The 21,294-nt window shown below is 44.5% G+C and overlaps 1 protein-coding gene across 1 annotated transcript in view; it reads left to right on the forward strand.

The window, feature by feature from the left end:
• GUCY2C (guanylate cyclase 2C) overlaps window positions 1-21,294 on the forward strand; it is a gene marked incomplete at both ends in the record, with an annotated part of 728,187 nt that overhangs the window by 454,426 nt on the left and 252,467 nt on the right. Inside the window, one exon of the mRNA XM_082266300.1 lies at window positions 3,547-3,635. Within this exon, the coding sequence (XP_082122426.1) occupies window positions 3,547-3,635 (89 nt within the window). The remainder of the gene's footprint in view (window positions 1-3,546; window positions 3,636-21,294) is intronic.

The raw sequence follows: 21,294 nt of genomic DNA on the forward strand, positions 1-21,294 counted from the left end.
GCCTATAGCATACGCCCAATATTACCTTCCCCACCGTGCCTTCCCTTTGAAGCTCTACCCATAGGGATTCTGCCTCGTCCATAGCTCCATTATTAATATCATCCCTCATATTTACCTGTATACTGTTCTTAATATACAGACATACCCTTCCCCCTTTTTTACCCTGTCTATCCCTGCGATAAAGGGAATACCCCTGAATGGTCGCCATCCAGTCATGAGAGCTGTCAAACCAAGTCTCAGTTATCCCCACAAAATCTAAGTCCTCCTCAAACATCAGCAGCTCCAGCTCTCCCATCTTGTTGGCCAGGCTTCTGGCATTGGTATACAAGCCTCATAATTTTGATCGGTTACATTTATCCTCATTTGAAGTTTTTAGGCTGCTCTCTTGATTTTTCCCCGTACCCACCCTGGGTTTAGGAGCTCCGAACACCCTACCGCTAATGCCCCCATTTCTGCCCTCTGAAACTTGCTTTCCACTGGCTAATTCTACATCTGTAACCTCCCCCCCATTCCCTAGTTTAAAAGCCCCTCTAACTTTTTGGCCATCATCTCACCCAGTACGGCTGCACCCACCCCATTTAGGTGCAATCCGTCCCTACCAAAGAGCTGGTGACCGACTGAGAAGTCGGCCCAGTTCTCCAGGAACCCGAAACCCTCCTTACTACACCAGCTCCTCAGCCACTCGTTAACTTTCCTAATCTACCGCTGCATCTCTGGTGTGGCTCGAGGTACAGGTAGTATTTCGGAAAATACTACCTTGGAGGTCCTATTCCTCAACTTAGCGCCTAAGTCCCTGAAATCGTTTAGGACTCTCCATCTTCCTCTGCCTATGTAATTGGTACCCACGTGTACCATGACAGCTGGGTCTTCCCCAGCCCCACCCAATAATCTGTTCACCCGATCCGCGATATGCCGAACCCGAGCGCCCGGCAAACAACAGACGGTTCGGCGCACACAGTCTTTGTCACAGATTACACTATCTGTCCTTCTAATAATTGAGTCCCCTACCACCAGCACCTGTCTTTCCTTTCCCTTTCTCCCGGCCTCACTGGAGGAGTTCTTCCCCTGGCAGCTAGGGGCGTCTCTCTGCTCCAGCAATGCTGGTCCCTGACTGGTTTCCCCAACATCACACAACGGGGCGTATCTATTGGGGTGCTCCAGCCCAGGATCAGCCTCCTTGCCTTGTCCCCTTCTACCCCTCCTAACTGTCACCCCTCTACTCTGCTCTGATGCCTGCACCTCCAATACTCCGCCCCCCTCTGTGCAGACCCCTGTCTGCACCTGACTGGTACGATCCTGGCTCTCCTCCGGTATGGACATTCAAAAGAATGACAAAGAAAAGAAAACCATTTCTGGTTATTTCCTCTCCCTACCTCAATTGTTGGAAATTAAAAATATTGTCATATTATTATATATTGAATTATACCACAATTGTAGGTGGTTTCATTTGGTGTGACCAATTATGAATACATTTAATGGTTAAGAAAAAGCAAGTTTAAAAGTGAAACATTGTAAAATCGTCCCAAAAAAAGTAAAAAAAGAGCCTTAAGATCCTGCAAACAAATGTAAGTAGTAATTCTTCAGACAGGAGACAGTTTCTGGGTGCCCAAAAATAGATGGTCTCTATGTCCTGAACTAATGAAGCACTAAAAGTAGAACTATAGGCAAAACTTAATAATGGGTTTTTTAACAAGAGATGAAATATGAACAATATTTGGAATCTTTGGAGGAAACCTAGAGAAATCGTGATAATACAAGATATTGAGAGGGCCATGAAAAATCTTGCAAGATGATCCAAAGGTTTTTTTTTCTAGATTGATTAAAAGAAAACAATCAAAAACTATTGAAAAGAAAAACAGGGTCAGATGGTGATATCCTAGGAAGATACTGAAAAGTATTTATGGATTTCCATACAAATCTTCCTGATGATTATGATAAACAACAGATCTGGGCACAATGCTCATTACAATAATTGAATGATAACCATTTAGAAAAACTTAATGATTCCTTTAGTTAATAGGAAGTTAAAAATCTCCAGAATTTGAAGCCCCCTGGACTAGATCAATATCGCTCTGATATTTTAAAAAAAATGTTAGCCTAGAGAGATAACCTCCTTTATTGCAAATGTTTTGAAATGATTTTTTTTCTATCTATTTTTTCTAAGTCTATACCTAAAGAGTTTGTCGTGGCTAATTTAGTTTTGTTTCTGAAACTGATGGTGCAACAGAACTCTTGGTGGAAGTACCAGTGGGAATAAAAAAGTGAATGTTAAACTTTATGCAGATGATCTATTATTATATGTTTTGCCCTGTGTCACGGATTCCGAATGCTGATATCCTGTGAAACAGAAATGTGTGGACTTACTGAGAGAATACTAGGTGCAAGTGTAGTGTTTTATAAGAATATGATTTATTAAAGATATAATAAATAGCCAATAGTATAAACGCACCTGTAATATACCAAGACCAGTGAATCTAATGAACAGTCCTAACAATGAACAACCACCTAATCCAGCTAAATAACTATATACAGTCAGTAGAATGTGGCTAGAAAGCGTAGTCAGTGTCAGAGCTGAGATCATGCACGGGTAGATGCACAGTGCCAGCCCCATCTCCTGCTCTCTACTGGATTGACTGACAGCAGCAGGAGCCAATGGGTACTGCTGCTACTTGATCAGCCTGTGAGGGCAAAAAAACAGGAGAGAAGAAATGCAGACACTGGCTTGATACAGGACTCAGGTAAGTGTGTGTTTGGGGAAGGGGATGCTTGAATTAAGCTAGCTATACATTATAAATCCCCCTTAAGTCATTGTAGTATGCAGTCTGCACACAGTGCTGCCAAACGGATCATTAGCTGTAGCCAATTGCTGCAGTTTCTAGTCAAGAAATATGCCCTTTCGACAGAAGATAATAAAATTACTAGTTTCAGCAGGGACCGCCACACACTGATTATTAGAGGAATGAAGAGTGTTAAGTTTACAATGGGAATCACTATTAGGAAAAAAGTAATTTGGTGGGTCAAATATAGGGATACATTTCTAGTGTTTCATTTATTGGGTTAGGGTTTTTTGTTTACCCCAAGGGAAGGTAATTGTACTGTTAAAGTTATTGGATATATACAGTGCCTTGCGAAAGTATTTGGCCCCCTTGAACTTTGCGACCTTTTGCCACATTTCTGGCTTCAAACATAAAGATATAAAACTGTAATTTTTTGTGAAGAATCAACAACAAGTGGGACACAATCATGAAGTGGAACAAAATTTATTGGATATTTCAAACTTTGTTAACAAATAAAAAACTGAAAAATTGGGCATGCAAAATTATTCAGCCCCTTTACTTTCAGTGCAGCAAACTCTCTCCAGAAGTTCAGTGAGGATCTCTGAATGATCCAATGTTGACCTAAATGACTAATGATGATAAATAGAATCCACCTGTGTGTAATCAAGTCTCAGTATAAATGCACCTGCACATTTTATAAACTATATATAAGAATTTTAAATGAACAATTGTAATGATTTAAGTCATGCTTTTATTAATCTGAACTTAGAAAAAATTTCAAGAGTACAGAACTTAAGAGGAGACTGTGCCTTTCGACCTGACCTTATTTTAGATTCAGCAGAGGAGTGGGAAATTGAGGTGGGTTTCTATTTACATTTATTTCTGAATTAGTTTGATATTTTATATAAATAATTAAAAAGTGCAAAATTATGATTGTGAAAAATATCAATGTAAGCTGCACTGTCCAATCAAAGAACATTTAAAGACATGTTATCTGTCTTTTTTAACGTAACTACATTTACTTTTTAAGCTAAAAAAGTGAACGTATGCTGTTTTATATTGAAAATATAAGGCATTGCATATGACTAGATGTAATATGTTGAAACACTTGCTGTAATATTATAACTTTTGGGAACTCCTGTAGTAACATATCTCTACCCCCTCTGCCATGGATAACTGACTTCCTTTTTTGCAGAGACTGCAATCTCCATCATCTTGCTGCAATTTCTGAGTATTCTAAGATTCTAATTGGCTGGGGAAGACAGGTGGGCAGATGTCATCATGAACTTCAACTCAGACAAAGCTCCCTGTGAATGGCTGAACAGTGGGACAGGAAGCTGTTGCTGCACAACTTATATAGAGCTCAAAGGGTTCCACATTTGTTAGTGAAGCAAATTGGAAGTGAAGTTCAATTAGACCAGCTTGATCCAAATAAATTATTTAAAGTTCACTAAAACCAGGAAATCAGCTTTAAACTCTGTTGTATTGACTGTGATAGGACCCTATTAGTAGCAAATACAGATATCTTTCGACAAGAGTTTCCAAGAAGTATATGAGCCCACTAGTATCCATTTAAAATAGAAATATAAGTTTGGATTGGGCTGACATTTAAATTCTCTTTTTTTTTTATTGTAAGCTGGTTATGTTTCCTAAACATATTGTATACAAATGCCTTACTCTCTGCAACATAGTAATACCCAATATGATCTTTTAAATGATAATGACCAAACCCAGAAAACACACACTTTAACTGGAAATGCTTATTACAAGAAACCCTTAACCACTTGCCGACTGCTCACATTGGTGCTACTGCGGCAAAGTGGTTTGATTCCGTCCAGCGACGTAGACCTATGTCGCTGGACTCCTCCCCTTGTGGGCGCCGCGCGCGCCGCCGTAGGCTCGCTCCCGCTGTATTCAGTTACAGCGGGAGTCGGGCCATGGGAGGAGCGGGAATCGAGTGTGGAAATCCGCCCGCTTGTGTAAACAAAGCGGGCGGATCTCCTAAGTGACAGACAGGGTCAGATTGCAGGGTTCAGCATAGCTGAACCTGCGATCTGTCCCTGTGTCACTCAGTCACCTCCCCCCACACACGTCAGTAAGCACCAGGCATACATTAACCCCTCCCTCTCCAATAAAAATTAACCCCTTCCCTGCGCAGAAGTGACATCATCGTGCCCCCAGTCCCTCATGAACCTGAAAGGAAGACCGGGGGAAGATGGAAGCCCTCTAAGGGGTGACAGCATGGTGCTGGAGGGCTTCATTCTAAGGTACATTTATCATAATGTGCTAGTATGCGATGCAATCATTGTCTTGCAGGGATTTTTTTTTTTTTTCCACCAGCTGCAGTTTACTACCGCTTAAGGTCACTGTAGTGAAAAACTATTACAGCAACCTCCTATATGGACATGATACTCAAAATATATCACAACTTAAATATTTGAAAAAGGGTTCATCATTCATGAGAATAAGTTAGTCCACTTTCTGCCCAAAGTGTGAATATCTATTATGACTTTTAAACATGCCCTACGAACAAAAGATTCTGGCAGTCAATGATCTGATACTCTCCGAACTATATGGTAAACTATCTATCATTAAAGCACTTTGTTATTTTTAAGCCTTATTATAGGCTTACCTGTAGGTAAAATGAATATCTCTTAAACATACACTGTTTAGGAGATATTCACCCACTATGGAGCCAGCTGACTTCAGCGGCAAATGCGCTCTCAAGGTCCGGCATGTCAGGACGAACCTTCAGAGCTTCTTGCCGGAACCGTGGGTTCCCTCGCAAGAACCCTGAAGAAAGGCCAGGAGTTAATGTCATCCCTCTCATCGGTGCCGCTGGAAGGGCTTCAGTCTAAGGTAAGTATTTCATAATGTGCTAGTATGCGATGCTTACTAACACATTATGCCATTGTCTTACAGGTTATTTTTTGAATCTGTTTTGTTTACTACCGCTTTAACACTAAGATACTGTGTATGTGTATATATATATATATATATATATATATATATATATATATACATACACACAGTATCTCACAAAAGTGAGTTTACCCCTCTAATTTTTGTAAATATTTTGTATATCTTTTCATGTAACAACACTGAAGAAATTACAATTTGCTACATTGTAAAGTACTGAGTGTACATCTTGTATAACATTGTAAATTTGCTGTACCCTCAAATTAACTCAAAACCCAGGCATTAATGTCTAAACCGCTGGCAAAAAAGTGGGTACACCCCTAAGTGAAAATGTCCAATTTGGGCCAAATTTGCCATTTTCCCTCCCCGGTGTCATGTGACTCCTTAGTGTTACAAGGTCTCAGGAGTGAATGAGGAGCAGGTGTGTTAAATTTGGTGTTAATCGCTCTCAATCTCTCATACTGGTCACTAGAAGTTCAACATGGCACCTTATGGCAAAGAACTCTCTGAGGATCTGAAAAAAATAATTTTTGCTCTACATAAAGATGGCGTAGGCTATAAGAAGATTGCCAAGACCCTGAAAGTGAGCTGCAGCACGGTGGCCAAGACCATACAGCGGTTTAATAGGACAGGTTCTACTCAGAACAGGCCCCACTATGGTCAACCAAAGAAGTTGATTGCACGTGCTCAGCGTCATATCCAGAGGTTGTCTTTGGCAAATAGACATATGAGTGCTGACAGCATTGCTGCAGAGGTTTAAGGGGGGGGGGGGGGGTCAGCCTGTCAGTGCTCACAGTGCTGCACACTGCATCAAATTGGTCTGCATGGCTGTCGTCCCATAAGGAAGCCTTTTCTAAAGATAGTTACATAGTTACATAGTTAGTGAGGTTGAAAAAAGACATGAGTCCATCCAGTTCAACCTATGATGTGTGTGTGTGTTTGCTTTTAGCCGTACATTGTATACCCCTGTATGTTGTGGTCTTTAAGGTGTCCATCTAACAGTTTTTTGAAACTATCAATGCTCCCTGCTGATACGACTGCTTGTGGAAGAGAATTCCACATCCCTACCGCTCTTACAGTGAAGAACCCCTTACGCACTTTAAGGTTAAACCGCCTTTCCTCTAGTTTTAGTGAGTGGCCACGTGTCTTATTGTATCTCCTTTCTCTGAATAGTTTGTTCCTTATGCTCGGGTCGCCAGTACAGTATTTGTACATTGATATCATATCCCCCCTCAATCGTCTCTTCTCCAGAGAGAATAAGTTCAGGGCTTGTAGTCTTTCTTCATAGCTGATGTCCTCCATCCCCCTAATTATTTTTGTTGCCCTTCTCTGGACTTTCTCCAGTTCCAGCACATCCTTTCTGAGGACCGGTGCCCAGAACTGGACAGCATACTCCAGATGTGGCCGGACCAGAGTCTTGTAGAGCGGGAGAATAATCTCTTTATTTCTGGAGTGAATCCCCTTTTTTATACATCCCAGTATTCTGTTGGCTTTGCTTGCTGCGGCCTGGCATTGCATGCCACTGCCAAGCCTGTTGTCTACCAGTACCCCTAAGTCCTTTTCCATCCTAGACTCACCCAGAGGTTCCCCCCCTAGCGAGTAGCTTGCTTTCTGGTTTCTGGCCCCCAAGTGCATTACTTTACATTTTTCAACATTAAATCTCATCTGCCATGTAGTTGCCCACTCCGTTATTTTGTTCAGGTCCGCTTGCAAGGTTTCCACATCCTGCATAGAAGATATTGGCATGCCTAATTTAGTATCATCCGCAAATACTGAGATTGTACTAGATATCCCCTCCTCTAGATCATTTATGAATAAATTAAACAGGATTGGTCCCAGGACAGAACCCTGGGGGACCCCACTTTGAGAAGATGATTCACAAGAAAGCCTGCAAACAGTTTGCTGAAGACAAGCAGACTAAGGACATGGATTACTGGAACCATGTCCTGTGGTCTGATGAGACCAAGATAAATATATTTGGTTCAGATGATGTCAAGCGTCTGTGGCAACAACCAGGTGAGGAGTACAAAGACACGTGTGTCTTGCTTACAGTCAAGCATGGTGGTAGGAATGTCATGGTCTGGGGCTGCATAAGTGCTGCTGGCACTGGGGAGCTACAGTTCAATGAGGGAACCATGAATGCCAACATGTACTGTGACATACTGAAGCAGAGCATGATCCCCTCCCTTCAGAGGCTGGGCCGCAGGGCAGTTTTCAAACATGATAACAACCCCAAACACCCCTCCAAGATGACCACTGCCTTGCTAAAGAATCTGAGGGTAAAGGTGATGGACTGTCTAAGCAGGTCTCCAGACATAAACCCTATTGAGCATCTGTGGGGCATCCTCAAACAGAAGGTGGAGGAGCACAAGATCTTTAACATCCACCAGCTCCATGATGTCGTCATGGAGGAGTGGAAGAGGACTCCAGTGGCAACCTGTGAAGCTCTGGTGAACTCCATGCCCAAGAGGGTTAAGGCAGTGCTTGAAAATAATGGTGGCCACACAAAATATTGACACTGGGCCCAATTTGGACATTTTCACTTAGGGGTGTACTCACTTTTGTTTCCAGCGGTTTAGACATTATTGGCTGTGTGTTGAGTTATTTTGAGGGGACAGCAAATTTACACTGTTATACAAGCTGTACACTCACTACTTTACATGTAGCAAAGTGTAATTTCTTCAGTGTTGTCACATGAAACGATATAAAATATTTACAAAAATGGGAGGGGTGTGCTCACGTTTGTGAGATACTGTGTATATATATATATTTTCTTAATATTTCAATATCCCTTAGATTCAATGTATCTTTGAAATTCCCACCTACCGTGCCACACCATAAACTGACCTGTCATATATACTGTGCATGTTATCACAATAACAGCTCACACATACTTACCATTCCGTATACCTTATAACCTAATTTTGCTATCCATATTACTGACATAGTATGATCGTAAGTGTAGGCCTGCTTACAGCTGTTTGCAATAAGATCTCCTGGCAATACACCTCCGTAATTATATTTCAGCAAACCCGCTCCCTTCCCCCTTTTCCTCCATCTCCGTATGCCCTACAATTTTTCTTTGCCATTTACATCATTGCCATAGTACAATCATATGTGTATGCCTGCTTACAGCTGTTTCCAATATGAGATCCTGGCAAAACACTCCCACAGCCACTTACGAGCAAGCCCGCTCCCTTCCCCCTTCTCCCCTATCCTATCAGCTTGTTCTTCCCCTCCTCTTTCTCCTCCCACTGTTCTCTCATAAGCCTGCTGAACAAACATGGGCATAGGTCTGACAAAGGAGCCATGCATGCTCCCAAACGCACTACAGCCTACTGCCTTCACCTGACGCCACATTGGCTGCGTGCGTTCCAGCTTGGTTCCATAACCCGGGCTGCCAATTGCCTCTTTGCTTCATCGTTCTTCTACATCACCAGGCAATCCAGACAGCTGCAGGATGGCTTTCTCATCCTCCCTTACCTGGCAAAGTGAATACACAGTGATCAACAAGAGGACAGTAATTACATGCCTGTTACCTCTGCCATTTTGTAAGTGTTTTTAATCCTCTTTAAGATTTAACAATAAATCTTTTAATATTGTACTTAGAGGCACCTTTCTTTCCTTTTATGATCCTATAGAGCTGCTTCTTCTCACACAAGAGCTGCCCTTAGTGCAACCTCTTCGCCGCAACAAAGGACCGGACAGCCTTCCTCACTAAAGCGGCCTTATCTCTCCTTCTCTTCACAAATACTGTAGCTGCTGACTTTTAATAAAAGGACACTTACTTGTCCATGGATCCAGCGCCATCCTCACAAGGTCTAGTCTTCGGGTTCCCAGTGCATAGTTACATAGTTAGCAAGGTTGAGAAAAGTCCATCTGGCTCAACCAATAAAAAAAAAAAAAAAACAGTAAAGAAAACACAACTATACAATCTCATACTGAGGAAGGCAAAAAAAAAACAGCAACGCATGATCCAATTTGCTACAGGAGGGGAAAAAAGCTGAGTTATACTTACTGGTAACTCCTTTTCTAGTAGTCTTCCAGGACAGCCCATGAGACCTTAGGGCTCCTCCCCCAGGGACAGGAAACACATTCCAAAATTTAAATAAAAGGCGGTCCCTTCAGTCCTCACCTTCAGTATTTCATGAGAACCGTAGGACATTCTGTAAAACATACATATATAGATATATATATATATATATATACACACACATATCATACATTATACATAATACCAGATAAACCGGGTGGGAATCCGGCTGTCCTGGAAGACTACTAGAAAAGGAGTTACCAGTAAGTATAACTCAGCTTTTCTCAAAAACGTCTTCCAGGACAGCCCATGAGACGATGAGCAAGAAACTTACCAGTCTAGGGAGGGACTACTGCCTGGAGCACCTTTCGACCAAATGCCTGTTCCTGAGAAGAGAGGAGGTCCAGGCGATAATGTCTAACGAAGGTCGAAAAGTTAGACCAGGTAGCTGCCTTACAGATCTGATCTGGTGAGGCACCTGCCCTTTCAGCCCAAGACGTGGACAAAGCTCTAGTTGAGTGTGCATTAATGAAAGGTGGAGTCACCTTCTTCACTAGATAGGCTTCTGTGATAGCCTGTTTTATCCATCTTGCTAAGGTGGCCTTAGAAGCTTTTTCCCCTTTATGGGAGCCTGAAAACTGTATAAAGAAAGTATCACTTTTCCTGAAGGTTTTAGTCACCTCCAGGTATCTCAGAAGGGCTCTTCTGACATCTAAACAACTGAATTCTTTTTCCTTATCGTTATTTGGGAAATTACAAAATGTAGGAAGAACTATGTCCTGAGTCCTATGAAAGGAAGAAACTATTTTGGGCAAAAACCCTGGATCTGTTTTTAGCACAATCCTGTCATCAAAAATCATGAGAAAAGGTTCTCTGATTGAGAGAGCCTGTAGTTCACTTACCCTTCTAGCTGAAGTTATAGCTACTAAAAATAAAGTTTTTAGGGTGAGCAATTTTTCTGACAAATCTTCCAAGGGTTCAAATGGACTGGTTACCAAAACCTGAAGTACCAAGGATAGATTCCAAGCTGGACACGTTTTTATCACGGTCGGCTTTGTCCGGGCAATTGCTCTGAAAAAATTATACACATTTGGGTCTTCTCTAAGGGAAAACTGAAGAAAGACACTAAGGGCGGCAGCCTGTACCTTTAAAGTTCCCAGGGAGAGACCTTTGTCGATGCCCTCTTGAAAGAATTCTAAGATGGTTGGTATATCTGGAGAATGCCTCTGATTCTCCATCATCCAAAAATGGAATTTCTTCCAAATTTTAGCATACATCTTCCTTGTGACTGGCTTTCGACAGCTGGTTAACGTTTGGATGACTCTGTCTGAGAACCCCTGAGAGCCTAGTATCTGTTCCTCAGATACCAGGCCGTCAGGTTTAGGCTCCTGATGTATGGATGGACCACCGGACCTTGTGTCAATAGGTCCGGTCTCCAGGGTAAGACCATTGGAGGTTTTGTCGCTAGAGCCTGAAGGCGTGCAAACCATGGCCTTTTGGGCCAGTACGGGGCTATCAGGATCATCTCTGTGTCTTCCTGGATGAATTTCTGAAGGACCTGTGGGATCAATCTGACCGGAGGAAATGCGTAACAGAGTTTGACTTTCCAGGGGTAGGCAAAGGCGTCGATGCCTAATGCCTGATCCCCCTGAGTTATGGAGAAAAATCTTTCTATTTTCCTGTTTGCCTGGGCAGCAAATAGGTCCACTACTGGAAAACCCCATGAGGTTGTGATATTTGCAAATACCTCTGGGTTGAGGGACCAATTGTCCTGATTCACCTGGTGGCGGCTGAGATGGTCTGCTAGACAATTCTGCGTCCCTTTCAGGTGGATAGCCGAGATGGATGTTAGATTCCGTTCGGCCCAGACAAAGATCTTCTGTGCTATGGCTTGTAGACCCTGACTTCGAGTACCTCCTTGCTTGTTCAGGTACGCCACAGTTGCTATATTGTCTGACCGGATTTGTAGATGGCTTCCCTCTACATCTACCTGAAAAAACTCTAAGGCCTTTTGGACCGCCATAAGTTCCTTTTGGTTTGATGAAGTTTTTATCTGTGATGGGGACCATGTTCCCTGCGCCCATTTGTTCTGCAGATATGCCCCCCATCCGGAAGCGCTTGCATCCGTGGTGATCCTCTGTGACACCTGGATGGTCCAGCCTAGCCCTTTTGATAGGTGAAGAGAGGATCTCCACCACCAAAGAGTTCTTTTTATTCTGGTGGGAATCCTTACTTTTTGTTCCAAGGAACTTGGCCGTCCGTCCCAACTCTTTAGTAAGAATTGTTGGGAAACAGGAGGTCATCAAGCCTATTACCCTTGTAATGTCCCTCAGAGAGACCCATGAATTGGTCTGCAAGGAGGCTACCATCTGGTCCATTTTCTCTATCTTGGACTGAGGGAGAAAGATCATCTGATCCCGAGAGGAAATCTCGTATCCGAGGTAAGTTACTCTCTGCGAGGGTATTAGGCAGGATTTTTGCCTGTTGATGATCCAGCCTAGGGAAGATAGAAATTCCTGAACTATTAGGAGGTCTGCCTTCAGTTTCTGGTATGATTCTGCCACTACCAGGATGTCGTCCAAGTAGGGGGTGATCATGATGGACTTTAGTCTTAGTGGGGCTAGTGACTCCCCCAGGACCTTGGTAAAGATCCGTGGGGCTGAGGATAACCCGAAGGGTAGTGCCTGGAATTGGAAGTGTTTGACTTCTAGTCCTATCCTTACTGCCAGTCTCAGGAACTTCTGGTAGGATTTGTGTATCGGGATGTGAAAATACGCATCTTTTAGATCCAGGGTTGCCATGTAACACCCTGGATACAATAGGTTCCCTATGGAGTATATTGATTCCATGCGAAAATGTTTGTATGCTATTGATAGGTTTAGATTGCGTAAGTTCAGGATCAACCGATGACTTCCTGAAGGTTTTCGTATCACGAAGATGTGGGAATAAAACCCTGTTCCCTGTTCTTCCTTGGGGACTGGGATTATCACCTCTTGATCTAAAAGGTCCCCTAATTGGAGACTCAGGGCGGTGGCCTTGGTTGGATCCCTGGGCAGACTTGTAATCATGGTTCTTTCTGGAGGTTGGTGACAAAACTCCAGTTTGTGCCCTCTGCCTACCAGATCCGGAATAAAAGGGCTGGAAGTAATTCCCTTCCACTGTGGGAGGAAGGCCCTTAATCTCCCTCCCACTTTGAGAAGGGAGTCATTGGGGTTTGTTGGGGCGTTGAGGAGGGTTAAACAATATGTTACCCCTCCCCCTACCTTTATGCCCAGTCCAGTGTTTCTTGAAAGTTTGCTGAGTTTCACTAGATCTCTGCTGTTTGCCCCTGCCACGAAAATTCTTTGGGGCATAGGGGTACTTTTTCTTTTCTGGGAATCCCTTCTTTTTTTCTGCTGTGCGCTCCAGGGCCTCTGTTAGGCCTGGGCCAAAGAGGTGGTCGCCTGTGAAGGGAAGACCACAGAGGCGTGACTTAGAAGTGAGATCCCCTGACCATGTCTTGAGCCATAGGCTTCGTCTGGCTGTGTTAGCCAATGCTGAGGTTCTTGCTGCCATTCTTACAGCTTCAGCTGAAGAATCCGCTAAGAATCCTACTGCCTGAAACAAGAGTGGAAATGACTTTATAATCTGTTCTCTTGATGTTCCGGCAGATATGTGCGCTTGGATCTGAGATAGCCATAACTCTAGGTGTCTGGCTATGCAGGTGGATGCCAGGGCAGGTTTTAAACTCATCATGGAGGCTTCCCAAACCCTACGTAATGTGGTGTCAGTTTTCTTATCCATAGGGTCCTTTAGTGACCCTGAATCCTCAAATGCCAAGTCAGTTCCCTTGGATATTCTGGCAAGAGAAGCATCCAATTTGGGGATTTTCTTCCAGGGCTGCTCCTTACTGTCGTCAAATGGATACCTCCTTTTCAAGTTTCTAGGAAAGAAAGGTTTCTTATCAGGTGAATTCCATTCCTGTTTAATTGTATCTAACAGGGAGCTATGCACAGGGAACACTCTAGCCTGTTTCTTATGACTGGCGTACATAAGGTCATGCTTAGAGAGCTGCACTTTCTCCTCCTCAATCTCTAGAGTGACATATACCGCTTTGAGTAGGTCATCCACATCCTCCAAGCTCAGTTTGAAATTGGACTTACCATAGGAATTATTTTCTTTAGGTTCCTCCTCTGATCCTGATCCCTCCACAGAGGAGTGGGAAGATTCTGACTCTTCCTCCTCAAAGCTTTGTGATGGCTTGGTCAGGGATACCGGGGTCTGAACTCAGGTGGGGATCTGGGTTGGTGCCTGCATTTTTTCCATGAGAGTTCTGAATGAACTGAACGTGTTTGTTAGTTCATCTCTCACTGAGGACAGCATCCTCTGGGTAGAGACTGTAGGGTCATCTCTGACCAGATTTTCTATGCATGCCCGGCACACTGTTTTATTCCAAGAGGAACTTAATTTTGCTCCGCATACAGCACATTTCTTTTTGGGGGCCTGAGGTGGGATTTTGTCCTGAGCCTTGGCCTAAAAGATAGGATACAAAAATTCACAGTTTTTAATTTAGGGATTTGTGCCCCCCCCCTCCTCCCGCTTTTCCCTTCTACCTCGTGGACAGAAAAGAGGGAAATGGTGCTCTTTTAACCCAGCCCTTACAAACATTTAGAGAAAGGGAAGGAAAAAGACGGAGTTCCTAACAGGTACCTGCAAATAAGGTGTACATATCCCCCTTGCTTACCTGAGAGGTGCCGATGCCAGAGCCGACTTCCGCCGCCTGTGCGGTTGCTGCCGTGGTGTCCATCGCTCTGTATGGTGGTCCCAGCAACTGCTGTTTCCCCTAACATCGGTCGCCCATTTGAACTCTCTGTTCGCGCCTCCGGAAACTGGAACGAGGGTTTCCGGCGCCCGCGGATGTCGTCACTGCGCCGGAAGTAACACTGTCACTTCCTGTGAGGCCAGAGTGGACGCGTCTGAGTTCCGCCCCCTCCGCTTTTGGCGCCAACTTCAAATTTCTTCGAAGTTGGCGGTTCACGGGTACACAGCACTGCTGCTCCAAGGAACCTGCCAAAAACGGAGCGGACTCCCCAGCGCTCCACCAGACAACCTCCGTGGTCCTGTCGAGTGGCCAAGAGAACAGGAGACAGCGGTCAGCCCCTATTGCGGCACTTAAGGGGTACCGCTATGGGCAAGAGGAGATGCATCTTTCCAAGTCTTTCCGTGGACAGTCCAGGAGACCGGGAGCTTCAGTTCCAGGAACATGTTACCCCCTGTCCGGAGGAAACACTAAATACTGAAGGTGAGGACTGAAGGGACCGCCTTTTATTTAAATTTTGGAATGTGTTTCCTGTCCCTGGGGGAGGAGCCCTAAGGTCTCATGGGCTGTCCTGGAAGACGTTTTTGAGAAAATTCCTTCTTGATCCCCCGAGAGACAATCGGATATTCCCTGGATCAACTTTACCTATAAATACCTATAAACAGGGGTCAAGTCCTGGGAAAAAAAGTGTGGGAACTCACCCAGGATCCCCCCCCCCCTCGACATTGCAAAAAAATACCTAAAATGCCCATATTCTTTGGTAAACAGTGCAAATATCAATATTCTAAATTATGAACATGTAGATAGCGCTATTAGCAATGTGTTTAAGTTAAACAAAAGTCAAAAGCCATATTTCTCCATTTACACGAAGGTCAGGTTAATATAACCCAGCCAGCAAAGAGTTCCTCCTTACATCAGAGTCTGCAGGATTCCCCCTTACAATGCAAGGGAACTCTGACATTAAGGGGAATTCTGCAGATCATACTCTAAAGGGGAACTCTGATATGGGGGGGGGGGGGGGGGCTCTGGTGACCACCTTATATTAGAGTCCACTGCATTCCCCTTTACATCAGAGGTCCCACTTACATCAGGGTCTGCAGCATTGCCCTTTACATCAGAGCTCCCCTTCACATCAGCGTCCACAGAGTTCCCCCTTGCACTGTAGGGGGGAATCCTGCAGACTGATGTAAAGGGGAATACCGGGAACTCTGATGTAGGGGGGACTCTGGTGACCAGAGACCACCTTCCGCAGAGTAAATGCACTAAGGAAGGGGGGGGGGTCCTGATATAAGGAGGAACCTTTGTAAGTGGTGCAGGTTTTTAAGGATTAAATTAGATGGTGAGGAGGCATCAAAATGCTTCCTTGCCACCTGGCAAACACCCTCTGAAAAGTGATCCATTGTGGTTCACTCTTCAGAGGGCAACACTAGTGTACCCTAACTTACAGCAATGCCCCTCAGATGTGTCACTCCAAACCTGCTTGGTATTAGTCCCAGTTCACATATATGCGATGCGGGAACCCTGCAAATCCACTGCGGGTTCCCGCATCGCATTCAACTCGCAGGCAGTTCACACTGCCATACACAAATCGCTGGGGCTGTCAATACAAAGTTAACGACACCCCCTGATCAGTTTGCATATCGCAGTGCGAACTGTCAGTTCCAACATGAATCGGATCGCATGGGTGTGAACACCCATGCGATCCAATCCTGGTGTGGACGCAAAAAAGGGTCCTGTGCGAGTTGTGTCCGAATGCGATGCAAATTCAGCCATACATTCTGTATGGCTGAATTTGCATCGCACACACATTGCATGTGATTTGCATAGCAGTGCGCTGCGCATCACATGCAAGGTCTGTCATCGCATATGTGTGAACTGGCGCTAAGACAACAATTCAAATGCAGCACTGTTAATACCCCATGGTAGAGGGGGGCAGGTGGAGCGGGCGGGACTCCAAAATCCTGTCCACCATTTGGATAATCCCCCACCTGTGCAGCTGTTTAGAAAAAAAAAAATGTCTCCGGACCCCCTGTGTTCCATGGGAGCGGGAACAGTAAGTGGACTATTTTATCAGTTTCGGGTAGGCGGATTAATCTGCCGCAGAGTTCCCAACCTTTCATGATCTTTTCACATTGCAGATTAATCCGCCTAAACCCGAAACTGATAAAATAGTCCACTTACTGTTCCCGCTCCCATGGAACACAGGGGGCCCGGAGACTTTTTTTTTTCTAAATAGCTGCACATGTGGGGGGATTGTGGTTCCCCCTTGACAGCAGACAGAGGAGGATCCCGGCTGCTCTGTGCAAAACCACTACACAGAGGAGGCAAGTATAACATGTCATAAAAGAAAACACACAAGACTTTACAATAACTTTAAGGTGTCTGGAATTACGGTACAAGGGAGCCTTCACACTGCCCTGCTGAAGTTTGCTGGAAAGCACCTGTGGTTTTTGCACGGGTTCCTATAGACTTCTATTAAGTCCCGCGTTTTTTGGTGCATTTCAGAAATCTCACTAAAGATGCAGCATGTGGGACATTTAGTGCAACTTTAGAAAATGCACAAATCTCATAGAAGTCTATGAGAAAGAGCAGGCACAGTGCGGCCAAACCCCAGCGAGGCAGAGTGACGGCGCCCTGATAATACACTATACAGCACACGTTGGGGTGTACACCCCCTGTACACACACAGGTCAGCGGGGTCCATGCACACACCACCAGGACACAATATTTATTTGGGCCTTTTCACTTACTTGGTCAGCATTGCGTTTATTGACAGTTGGTAGCGGGGTTCAAGTGGACATTTTATATCCTCTGTGTACACAGCATTGGATAGGATGAACTGATCAGACTGGGATCTCCTCAGGACACAGCAATCACAGGAAAAGCCCAATCACTGCTCTGATAGGAGGACTAGTGTGGGGCGGCCATACCTATAGACTGACAGGAGGACACAGACACAGACCCAAGGGGTGACCACCTGGAATCTCACTCTGATCCCCCCAGGGTGTATGTATGCCCCAGGGAAGGAGTGTTCAGGCTCTGCCCCCTCACTAGGCCCGGGAACCTATCACCTTTCCTGCAGGACTCTGATACCAGGAGAGGGAACCCTGCGCCCCGCCCACACTGGGAACTCGGAGGAGGAGGGAGGGAGAATCACACACCTGTCCTCTATGGGGAGGGGGGGGCACCTCTCACTAGTCACCGTACACTGCTTGTCACTCAGGTCAGCAACAACGCCGGACCACCCACAGCGCCTGCCGGACCCCTGTGTTCCATGGAAGCTGGAACAGTAAGTGGACTATTTTATCAGTTTCGGGTAGGAGGATTAATCTGCCACAGCGTTTCCAGCCGGTCACCATCTGTTCACAATGAAGAGGCAGGTGACCAGGCTGGAGTTGTGTAGCGCGCTGCGGCGGATTAATCCGCCTACCCGAAACTGATAAAATAGTCCACTGACTGTTCCCGCTCCCATGAAACACAGGGGGCCCGGAGACATTTTTTTTTTCTAAATAGCTGCACAGCGGGGGATTGTGGTTCCCCCTTGACAGTGGCCCTGCCTGCAGGACGCAGCTGCCAATGGGAACGGCATTCCTGCTATGAAAAAAGTACAGGAACGCCGTTCCCATGCGTTCCTGCAGGACTCGAGCCCTGCCTATAAATATTAGTACCCAGTTATATTATGTACACCTAGGAAAGAATCCTGGCCTTTTTTAAAGCAATCTAGTGAGCTGACCAGAACCACCTCTGGAGGGAGTCTATTCCACATTTTCACAGCTCTTACTGTGAAGAAACCTTTCCATATTTGGAAACGAAATCTCTTTTCCTCTAGACAAAAACAGTGCCCCCTTGTCCTCCCTGATTACCTTAAAGTGAATAACTCAACACCAAGTTCACTATATGGACCCCTTATGTATTTATACATGTTGATCATATCCCCCCTGAATCTCCTCTTCTCAAGAGAGAATAAAATCAGTTCCTCTAATCTTTCCTCATAGCTGAGCTCCTCCATGCCTCTCATCAGTTTGTTTGCCCTTCTCTACACTTTCTCAAGTTCCCAGATATGCCAGCATCTTTAGTGTGGGAAGCCGACTGTGACAGCTTGCAGTTTCACAACCAGTTTCCCACTGTGAATGCTCGAGCCGCCCTGTGCTTTGTGAATGGCCCCACAGCCCTCTGGGAATTTTGACGTGTCACAGAAAGCTGTGGGTGAAGAGAGCGGGGGCCGAATGGTCTAAAACTAGGTACCTGCTTTCCCCCAAAAGAGGGAGAAGGACTTAAAAGTGAAACTTCCCCCTTTGGGCGAAGTTACGCTTAAAATATATAAGTTGGGGACTACTTTGCCCCTCTCTAAGCTCATTATATGTTCTGCATTGTCTACAAGATGTTTAAAAGTTAATAAATACCTGGAGTTCCACAAGTCACCTTTATAAAAGAACCTCTTCATATTTGTTACTGCCCATGCTAGGCATGGAAACAGTTATGTCCTAGCCAAGTCAGTTTGCATCCATTCTTATGACTTAGGAGAAAAAAGTTTTCCATGCCACCCCATTACATGCCTGTAGTTCTGAAGTAAAAATAATACTACTATGCCCCCTGTCCAACCCTGCCATAGCAAGTTCAAACTAGTGTTGGCAGGGAGTGGAAAGGGCTGTCTCTTTATCCAGGTTTACAGTCTGAGGATGTTTCAGATGTTTCCATGGAGCAAAAGAGGGGATTTCCACAGGAAGTTGAATAGCCTTTTTTTTTAGTCACGCCCCCAGCCCACTGCGGTGGGTGGAGAAGAGGTAACCAAGCTGTACCATGACAAAAAATATTTTTGAAGTCACTTTTTATAACTGAAAAGTAGGCAACCTGATTGCTTGCTGCATGAAGTTTAAAATGACTATGAATTGATATTTCTTTACAAATACTTTAACCTTTGTGTTATGCTTAGAATGGATGGAACCCTCCTTTCAAAAAGTAACAAATTTCATAAAGTTTTTTAAGCATTTGAATTATTTATATCTTATCCACCCCTTTTAAACAAAAATAGCAAACTGCTAAGTACACGCACCGGCATTTAACTAGAAAAGTTGCTAATGAACCTCCGATTATTGTTCCATAAATCTACAGGACCAACTAACCAAGCCTTATCATGTTGGACTAGGAGAAGTTGGTGGTGTCTGTCTCTATGTAAGAAGTAATCTCAATGCAAGTGTGAAAGAGGACCTAGTTTATGGAGAGTGTGGTGAGGATGAAGCATTATGGGTGAAACTGCATATGGGTGTGCACACTACAAAGGTAATCATTGGAGTTTGTTAGAGGCCACCCAGTGTTAATGAGGAGGTGGAGACACAGCTCCTTGCACAGATAGAAAGGGCTGCAAGGGCTGGCAAAGTTATGATAATGGGGGATTTTACTATCCTAAAATTGACTAGAGTAATGGCACTGCTGGAACAGTTTAGGAGCAGAACCTATAAATCTATAACACAATTACAAGACAATTTTATGGTACAGTTCATAGAGGCCCCAAAGATAAATCCAGCTCTGCTCAAACCATGCAGAGCATATTACTAATGTTCATATAAATGAACATCTGGGTTGCAGTGACCATAAGAGCCCATTCAGACTGGCGCGATCCGACTTCCAGGGGCGACCTGTGAAGTCGCGGTGCACAGCGTGCGGCGCGACTTGCACGGACTTCATATAATTGAAGTCAATGCAAGTCGCCTCCAGGTCGCCCCAAAGTAGTACAGGACCCTTTTTCTAAGTCGGAGAGACTTGTGTCGCTCCTATTAGAACGGGTCCTGTGCTAATCAATGGAAAGCGACCGACCGCGACTTGTCAGACGACTTGGTCGCCTGACAAGTCGCGCTAGTGTGAATGGACCCTAACACAATTTCATTTAATCTTATCTGTAAACAACAAATACATACTGGAAAGAATAAAAAAAACTTAACACAGAACAGAAATTCAGTTTTTCTTCAAAAAGACTGTATGCAAACAAACTGCAAAAAATATTCCCATGGGCTATAAGTTTAAAAGACTATAAGTTTAAAAGCCTAAAAATTAAACCTATGTGGCTCATTGCCAAAGTTAAAAAAGCTATAAATATTAAGAAAAGATATTTTAAATATTTAAAAATGAATGCTATCATCATTTAACCACTTAAGCCCCGGAGGATTTGGCTGCTGAAAGACCAGGGGGTATTTTGCGATTCGGCACTGTTAGACTTTAACGTGTGGTTGTGCAACGCTAAATGTGTCCCTAGGGGCGTGCTTCTAACTGTAAACGGGTGTGGCTAGTGATGTAACTACAGAGACATATGATCCTACATAGTAGGATCGTATGATCTCTGCTGTTACACCAGGGAGAATGACAGGTGGCTTTGTTTACATCAGCCGCCTGCCTTTCTCCCTCTCCTGCGGGAGATCGCGAGTGACCGGCGGACATCGGGTCCGCCGGTCACACGCGCGGACATGTTAGGGAACGAGCGGGGGTGGGAGCGCGCCTCCTGCGGCGCGCGCTCACCCCCTAGAGGCTCTCAGGCTAGCGACGTAGTACTATGTCACTTTGCCTGTACGAGGCTGACCGCCGCTGTAAATAGTCGTATGGCGGTCGGCAAATGATTAAACGTTAGAAAGAATATAACAGAATATGTAAAAATAATTCAAGGCCGCAAAAACGAATGACAGATTGCAAAGCGAGCAGGACAAACTATCAAAAATTCTTCATGTATATTAATAGTAGAAAAGGTCAGGTCTGAGTATGTAGGCCCTTTACAAAAC

This window comes from Pelophylax lessonae (assembly GCF_965119305.1).
Source record: "Pelophylax lessonae genome assembly, chromosome: 8".
In the NCBI taxonomy this organism is placed as follows: Eukaryota; Metazoa; Chordata; class Amphibia; order Anura; family Ranidae; genus Pelophylax; species Pelophylax lessonae.